Source organism: Condylura cristata, unplaced genomic scaffold (assembly GCF_000260355.1).
Source record: "Condylura cristata isolate star-nosed mole 26May11 unplaced genomic scaffold, ConCri1.0 scaffold00006, whole genome shotgun sequence".
NCBI lineage: Eukaryota > Metazoa > Chordata > Mammalia > Eulipotyphla > Talpidae > Condylura > Condylura cristata.
Window position 1 is genome coordinate 29,905,409 of NW_004567107.1, and position 9,161 is coordinate 29,914,569.

Genomic DNA, 9,161 nt, shown 5'->3' on the forward strand with positions numbered 1-9,161 from the left:
CATAACCATCAGGTAGATATTAGGGCCTATGTCTACCTGGAAAATGCCTAGGTTTCCTCTCACTCTGAACAAGGTGAAAAGTACCTTATCTCTTAAAAAACAAAAAGAAAAGAGAATATTTTCTCTCTCCCAAATCACCATTAGTCCTTAGTTGGTGTCCTGCAATTAAGAGAATGTTAACGTCCATCATTTAGAGTGGGTTTTTACCTGTTTTCTTTTCCTTTTGGCCCCCTCAACATTTTCATCTTTTCCTCTGGAGCATAGTAAGCAACAGTCTCCTTCTTCAGATGTCCACGTAACTTAACAGTTTAGTCCTATACCAGTGCTTCAGTTTCAGGGTCTTTTCTTGTATCCTCCCAGGAGATTGAAAAGCAACAGTGACAGCTAACTAACATGCTTTTGAAAGAGGTGTGATGCACACATTTATAAAGTTTGCTGTGACCAAGGGCCTGATTACGGAAATCGGTCCTCAGATACAGTGGGGTCATTTAAAAATGATTAGAAAAATAATCGTCAGCTTCAAAGTTTTTGTTTTACTTTGCTTTACCTGGAGAAGGTGGGTGGCAGCGCAAGCTGGGATGAGCCATATCTAGAGTATCCTGTGGCTAACACCTCTTCCAGCCTGAGAGCCACCGCCTCCTGCCTTCTGTGTGTTCCCTGTTGAGATCCTCCCTGCCCCCAACCCAGTCACCCATCTGCATCCACATTGTTGGGTTCTTAGGTGGAAGTGCAAGAACATGCTGGTTCTTTCCATATTTTGCACTTAAACCGTTCAAAAATTCAATATATACCCTTCAGTCCGCCTTCACAGCCAGGACTTCTGAGATGTGGTTGCCGAGTGTACACATCACTGCAGACTCCATTTTTTGCCATTGACAAGTGGGGATCCCATTAATTTCGTAGATTAAAAATACCTTTGCTGAAATGTCAGGCAGAATCCGTGAATGACCAATTGGACTGCAGCAAAAAGTGCAGTGCAGGGTGATGACTTAATTGGTACCAGGTGTAGATGGGGAAGGCACGCAGATGTGACGGGCTGCGTCGTTACCTAATTGTTTTAATGTTCACCGAGAAGTTAATTGTCAGTGTAGAGTGTGCTAGCAAATTAGGTTCCCACTGCCTTAGTGTAACTGAGGATAAATGAGGTGTCATGAGTTTCCAATCTGTACCTCTGACACAAACACTTTTCCTGCGGGGAGGAGAACGTTCCCAAGGGGAATCAGCGTGGCAGCTAAAGAAATCCATTTGAATAATGTGCATTATTTTCGCATTAGGGAAACCTGCCTCGCTTCTGCTATATCTGAGAGTGATTTCCTCATAGATTTGCTGCTGGTGGCTTTAAATGTGGTTGGCAGAGAGTTGCTTTGATGTCTCAGGATAGATGAAGACCTGTAACAAGTGTTCTGGTAGCACTGACATTTTAACCTTCCCTGACATGTACTTTCATATTTTCTGGGTTTCCCTTCCAAAATCTCTTGGTACACCTGAATAGTCATTATTGTTAAATTGCTAATGAAAAGTAAAACTTTGTGGAACAAGACTGTGATGACCGCTTTCCATCCTTTGGAAGTAGCTGGGTCTCTCTCCCTACATCTTCAGTGGGTATTCAGTCTTTAAGAGAAATGCCAGTTCTAGATGGTCAGGATAGAAGGCCGTAGAACATTCTACATCTTGTCATTGTCTTTGGATTCGATGGATGCTGTCAGTCCAGTGGGCTCACTGCTTCCATTACACATTTTCACCTGAAGGTGTAGTTTACTGTATTTGGATGTTAATTTTTGAATAAGAGAATATATTGTCAATTTCTTCTTACTAGGTTTAAATACTCTCGTAACTCTAGTTATTGTCTATCCATTGAGCTCCATCAGGGAACACCGCTGGGGTGTGTGTGTTCATAAAACGTTCACTCAGGAAATTGTGCTCTGGGTTTGACTTTTCCAGGTTGTGTGCCCAAGTTTGTTCAAATATTAGAAGAGCTGCTACTTTTTCTTTTCTGACTAACCCATTTTCTCACTCTTAAAACTGTTAGCCCAAGAAGTATCTGATCCTCTGGAAGCAGATAATAATTGTAGCAAATAATTTACCTGTCAGTGAAGATGCCCTCTGAGATTTTATGTTCGTGAAGATTTTCACAAGAGGTAGAGGACTCTTCTTGTAGAACATTCATGTCTGTTCTTACCTCAGTTGGTCATTTCACATATAGTTTATGTACAAATGTGAGAGAAGGTCATGCCAGTTGGGCTAATAGATATGTTGGGGACCCTCTTTCTGTCTCTGTCACTGAACATTCCAGAACCCATTTTCTTTAACGATAGGTCAGATAAGACTCTCCTGTAATGCTTGTGTGTAGCTCTCTCCTTTAGTGTGTGCAGGACTTAAGGGGCAGAAAGTGGTCGTGGATTTAGTATTTGTTTTGAAGTTATAGAGTGTGTGCAGACCTTGGTGTGCTCAAGTGTGCATGCTTCCGTGGGCTGCATAGCTGCAGTTTGGAGTACTTACTGAATTTGTAAGTTAAGTACTTGTTTAGTACTTAACAAAAATTTAAAGCGAGGAAAAGCATACACAATCTGGAAATCCCTCCTCAGGACATTTGTAACAGAAGTCTACCCAGAAATCAGTGTTTGGAAAATCCTGGCAGATATTTAAGTTTTACCAGCTGAAAGATGAAATAAAATACTGAGCTTCTTGGCTAGAATTAGATTCTGTCAGTGTGGGAACAGTCGTTCTTGCGCTGATCCCACAATCTCTGATTCACAAACATTTTATTATTTGAGGCAAATAAATAATTTGCAAACCAAATTTTATGTGGATACTATTTGGTATGTAAAATTACTTAGGAACACAGAATCTGGGTAGAGAAGTGTGTGATGGTGAATAGCTCCAGAAGGGGAACTTGGGTATTTCATATTGCAGGAAACCTGCCCTCTGGGTGCCAGATCAGTATTGTTTGTCTGAGCTGGGTGCTTTTGTAGTGTCAATTCTGTATTATCAATGGCAGGATTTATGAGTGAAAAGGCAGGAATTTGAGATTATTTTCAGCTTTTTTTTTTTAACTCATCTGAAAGCAGACTGTAAAATGCCTTTTCAAAAAAATGTACACATTTTTGGTGGCATATAGCCAAGTAAATTTAGTGTGTGTGTGGGTATGTCTGTGGTTAGAGGGGTCACAGCAAACATGTCAGCAGCATTAGGCATTAACGTGTCATTTTAGGATGTGACGCTCAGTAGGTTAAAGAGCAAGTGTGACTTTTGAGTAACAAGTATTTGGGGCCAAGTATATGAGTACAAGTATCTGTGTACATAAATTGCATTTAAAAATCATTCTCTGGAGGTGAAGACATTGACTTAAAGGGAAGAGTGGAATTCAGGCAGATCTCCCCTCCGGACATCCCCCTGATAAAAGGAGAGGGGACAAGGAATGTGCCTTTCAAGATTGCTTTGACCTACCTCTTCAGTGGCTTGATTCTAATTATCTTCAGTGTCTAGAATGCATGACTTTTAAAAACTTAAACGAAGCATCTTTGGTTTCATTCTTTTACCTCTTAAGCATGGACTAAATGTTAAATATTAATGTTAAATGTGATTTTATCTTATCCTACTACATATTGAAAAAATACCAAGATAAAAAACCTTAAATTTTAAAGCAGGCAAGGAATATCTAATTAGTCTCCAGGTATAATCTCTTCAATCTTAACATAGGGATATAATGGTTCAGGGTGAGCGTTATGTCGAATGTATTCTACCCTGGGCCATAAGGAACATAAGATGGTATCAAGATAAAAAACAGTCCATGAACACACCAGTGAAGCCACTGGAATTTCTGGGGCACAGATGGAGGAACCACAAGGACAAAGACCACCTAGGCAGTAGTTAACCCAGAAAGTTGTTCCTCTCAGTGAAGTTCTTCTAGCTTCAGGGTGGAACTTCTAGCTCAAAAAACAACAGTGCCAGTAGCCTGGGCTGGAAGATGTCAGGGGCCATTGCTCACAGAAAACTTGGTTTCTAGGAACGAGGGTAAAAGGAAGTGGTTCGCTTCTGGTGGAACTGCCTGGATGGAGAAAGCCTGCCAGCTGTCAGGCTGCAGGGAGCGCTGGGCTGTGGGTGCCCCCCCCCCCCACTCTCACCCCAGCCCTTTCTGTGTGTTGCCACCCTGTTTGCAGTCATTTTTTATAGTGTGGAGGATCTGATGAGACATTTTGTTTCCTAACTTGCCTGAGTCTGCCACTTCCATAGGGCCAGTTTTCAGATAAGCAGAGGTGCTAATTACTAGCCCTGTCCAAATTTCAGGGAACTTGCAGAGCTTTTCAAATCCCATTCAGATTATAGACCTCACTGAAACTGCTCAAGCGGGAATTACAGTAGTAACTTCTCACACACAGGCGCAGAGCCTCCAAGCTTGACAGCCGTACAGGTCCAGCAGTACAAATGTTATTCTAACAGAAATTGGCCTGTACCTAACAGAAGTGTAGTTTGCTTTTGTGTTTGCATTTCCACTTGACACCACTAAAATGAAAACAATAATAATTATTGTTTTTTGAACGATTGAGTGGGTTGGATGCCCAGTGCTGGGCACAGCAGGGTGTTGCCAGGTGACCCTGTGGAGGGAGATTTTTAAATCGCTGATAGACACCAACTTGTGCTGCCTCCTGCTGGGCACGTGGCAGGTTTTGTAAAGCCTAGTGCCATGCAGCCCTTTCCGAATGCATCCCCGCTTCCAGACTTTGTGACTGTCAGAATCTAGAACACAGACAGGTGTATTTGGACACTTCTACATGTGGGCACGAGCCGCTCTCCTCCCTGGCCCAGTTAGCACTTTGCAGTATTGTTAAGTCTCTGCGTGGTCTGGCAGGTTTTGGGACTGGGTGGGAGGAGTTTGTTTTCAGCCAACATTTACCATGTAAGTTCAGAGCTCCAAGTAGCTCACCTTCCAGTTCCACACACTGCTCGAGGTTGTGCTGAGCTGCTTGGTATTGAATTGCCTGGTCCCTGCAGTCAGTCGCCTTTTATGTTAGCGTCCTGGCATGGTGTGCATTGAAAGGTCATGAATGAAAGTCAGCTTAGTCAGCCTCTGAAGTGGGCAAAAAGGCTTCAGATTGCCTTTTGGTCCCCCATTTTGGTCTTCCCATGTGTAGGGGAACACTTGCATGCTGGGTCCACCGGTTTCTTGGAAGAGTGTTGTGAACCAGCCATATGGTTGATTTCCTCTGGCTGGTCTGGAAAGAACCATGGCTTTTTAAAAATGTGCCATAAAATACTTGCTTCTGGTACATTCCCTTGCATTAGAGGTGGTCTGACTTTTGGTTTTCCCCACTCCTTCTGTTTTTTAAATTATGACAGAAAAAGGTAAAATACTTGTCTTTTGGCCTTAAACACCCCCTTCTTAGTTCTCCAACATCTTCAGAAATTGGGGTTATCTGAGCTTTTTGCAAAGCTCTTTCAGCTTTGTTCAAGGCAGTAACACATCACTGAACAAATTGCCTCCTTGCATATGCTAATCCCACACTTAAAAGAACTCATTGTAATGCCTTCTGATGCTTTAGCCAGAGGGGAGCCTGGAATTGAAGGGATGTCAGAACATGTCATGTGACCCCAGATATATAAAATGCCTGTTTTCTCTGGGTCAGCAGTTCACACTCAGCAAAGGAGGGTGTCCTGTTTGGTTTGTGGAAAAGATCAGTGCTGATTCCTGCTTTTGTGTGTGGGAATAGGCCTTCCTGTTGAAGATTCACTGACTAAAATTTCCTCTTTGGAGCTTAAATTTCAGTGCTGTTGGCAAGGAACACTAAATCTTATTTTCAACAATAAATTAAAAGAATTCAAAAGAGTTCCTTCATTGTTGCTGTGGAAAATGTGATTTGCCTTTTAGGAAACCATGCTGTTAATCCCACCCCTCTCTCTGTCTCTGCAGAGTGGCACATACTGATTTTACAACCACAGAATGTGTCTAATAGACAAATCTCAGGTTGGGCTCATAAGCCATTCATATTCCTAATCAAGAAGTCACAGTGGGAAAGGGAAAAAAAACCACATCCACATAGAAAGCGCCAGCTCCCCTTTATGTAACAGTGAACAACAAGAGCATTTTAAGTGAGTAGGGCCTGCAAACAGAGCCCATCATTGGGTGACTTGATTGTATGGTCAGAACCCCCTGGTAAGAGTTTAAACTTCTGCAAGGTTTGCCTTCAGTGTCTCCAGTGAGATGGAATAAAAGGCCATGTGGGTATCCCCTTTTTATAACAGCTTTTATAACCCAAGTTGGGTTTTCACATGTACCAGGAGACTTGGGAAGAAATCTTTAATTTTTTTTGTCTTTCAGAGTAATTCCCTCTTGGTCCCTGACAGTCTAAGAGGCACAGATAAACGCAGAAATGGGCCTGAATTTTCCAATGACATCAAAAAAAGAAAGGTGGATGATAAGGACTCCAGCCACTATGTAAGTAAAGAAACGACTTGAGTTAGTATTTGTTTGCTTATGTGCTCATCTACTGAGTGAGTGTTCAGGTGTGCCATAAGGCCTCAGTAATAATTCCACATGCCTTTACATAGTACTAGAAGAGGATAGATGCCTACTCTGTAGGATTTTGTTTCTTTTTAGGACTGAAAGTGCTCCTTCTGCCAGGCCCAGTATTAACATTTTATGCTTTCTACACTTTCTGTCATACTTGCTCGTAGGTGGGGATGTGCCATCAGTGTCTGCTCTGTTCAGTGCTCAGTCCTCCTCCTTAAATCTTCCTCCTGATCCACTTTGGCTTAACGCTGTACTCTCGCCATCTTCAAATCTCAGTATCTGAACCAGGGCCTGCATTTCACTGTGCGCTGGGTCCTGTGCAGTGGGTAGTTTGTTCTGCTAACGTACTCAGTTAAGAATCTGGGTGTCAACAAAAGTAGCTTTTTGGATGCTATACTGGTAATAGATTCAGGCACATATTAGGCCTTAAGTCCGCGCTCATGCTTTTCCACAAACAGAACTTTAGGGTGTAAGTCTGTGTTCAAAGTGGAACAAAGGTTGGAGGCATCTCTTTCAAACCCTACAGATGAGATCACAGGCCTGGTTAATGGGGTGAGGGCATGTCTCGTGTCTAGCTAGACCTGCATTCAGGAAGAGAGCAAACCAAGCCAGAATGCCTTTGGCTCTGGTTTTCAGGACCATAAACAGTGCAGTTGAGAGATGACTTGATGTTTCCTGTGTGCCCTGAGTATGTGTTTTTTTACATGGGTGCACACAAAGGAGTAGTGTGAGTGTAGAATGTGGGGTAAGGCCACTTCCCTTGTCGCTTCTGCAGGCAGAGCCCTGTCGGTGGGCAGGTTTAATTGGAGCCCCTCATGCTGACCTCCGCCTCCTCTGGCTGGCTGGAGCCTGAGCTGACAACGAGTAACATTTCTTGAGCAGCATCCCAGGCCATGTGCTTTTACATAGATTAGTTTAACTCTTAAAGCCTTCTTGTGTATTTGGTGCCCTCCACGCCAATTTACAGGTGGAGAAATTAAAGCACAAAGCTTTTACATAGTTTGTCCCAGGTCAGAGAGTGAATGGCAGGGATTGCCTCCAAGCTCTGAACCAAGGGCCTAGATCGAATATTTTGCTGGAATATTAGTACTTCAATAACTGCACACTTTGCGCTACAATTATATCCTCAGAACCCAAGTTTTTGATCCTCCTGCTCTAGCCCAAACCTTTATAGAACATAACCTTTTGCTTGCAACCAATATCACATGCAGGTACTTTTATTTAACAAACTAAGTCAGGATGGCTACAATGTGAAGAACTTTGGAAATTGGTAGATACTACATTTCTGAATGGTTCTGCATAAGATTTTTGTATTTATTGAGTCATGTGAAATCCATTGTTCTTATAACTGTTCTGTTACCTGCTTCTGCTAGGCATGTCTCAAATATAGGTGGTTGAAGTCTACTTCTTAAGATGGTATGGGAAGTTCTTGGGCAAAAGCCTGAGGTTTAGATCTTTATACGTTATAGGTGTGTACTGTATTGTGACAATTCCTATACACAAAGACCCATTACAAAGATAAGGTAAAAATTACAGACTAATTTGAGTACTCACTTCACAAGTCCATTGGAGTAAACTGCTATATTTTGCAAGTTCAGCTTGTACACTAAACTTACTATTTTATAATGTTTGTCCTGAGGGAACCCCTTTGTGTCTTTTAATTTTTCATCACTACCACCCTTAGGATCTGAATACCTAGAAACATTTGAAGTGTTACGTGGAATTTACTAAGAGAAAGTAGATACTCTTTAGTGTTAATTTTTTATTACATGGAATATTAGTTTTTCCAACAGACTGTTGCTTTGAAGTGCCCGGACTTCGCATTGGTTGTAATTTAATGTTGCAATGACGAACACAGTGCCTTTAAAGCAGTGACAAAATGCAGTAACACATGATTGAAGAAAGCAAATTGTTTCTCCCAAACAATGTCCTAGGTAAGGTGTAAAAAAAAAAAAAAAAAAAAAAGACCTGAATTTAAAGTTGAGAATCCACTTTCTAGCTGGTCGTGGGCCCACAAAATATGCCAACGTGGGTAGTATTTACACTAATGCGGATTCTTAAACATTATTTTTATTTCTTAATTGACAGTTACCAATCAGTAAAAGGGTTGTTTTGATCATAAACGAGTGGCCCAACCCTTTTCATCCATTTGGACCACTGTGACAGCCTACATTTTCCAAATGCCCATTGTAGTGTTCTGCAATAAAGTACATAAGGTCTGTGGCTACGAAAATAGAATTTTTCAGTCAGCCTTGACCTTGCTGTAAGAGTGATCACACCTTTAACCTGACACTTTTTTGAACTCAGTGCAGCCTTGATGTCACCTCACAACAAATTGTGTGGCTTTGTGAAAAGACAGTAAAATCCCTGCTGCAGGAGTCTAGTGTTATCCAGATGCTGTCGTCCCCTCCCCTTTCCCCCAGATCCTCCAAACTGATTATTAAAGAAGTTTATTCCTAGTATGAGCTTGGTTCTTAGTATGCTAATCCAGCAAATACCTAGTTTGTTGTTTTTAGTTTTTGGTTTGCTCTATCTATCTATCTATCTATCTATCTATCTATCTATCTATCTATCTATCTATCTATCAATCTATCTATCTATCTATCTATCTATCTATCTATCTATCATCTATCTATCTATCTATCTATCTATC

At 41.6% G+C, this 9,161-nt stretch overlaps 1 protein-coding gene across 4 annotated transcripts in view; it reads left to right on the forward strand.

Moving 5' to 3' along the window:
- The window catches only part of TLE1 (transducin-like enhancer of split 1 (E(sp1) homolog, Drosophila)), an 82,419-nt gene that overhangs the window by 45,956 nt on the left and 27,302 nt on the right, over positions 1-9,161 (forward strand). For all 4 annotated transcript variants that reach the window (XM_004677544.1, XM_012721430.1, XM_012721431.1 and 1 more), the window contains exon 9: positions 6,317-6,433. In XM_004677544.1, the coding sequence (XP_004677601.1) occupies positions 6,317-6,433 (117 nt within the window). The remainder of the gene's footprint in view (positions 1-6,316; positions 6,434-9,161) is intronic.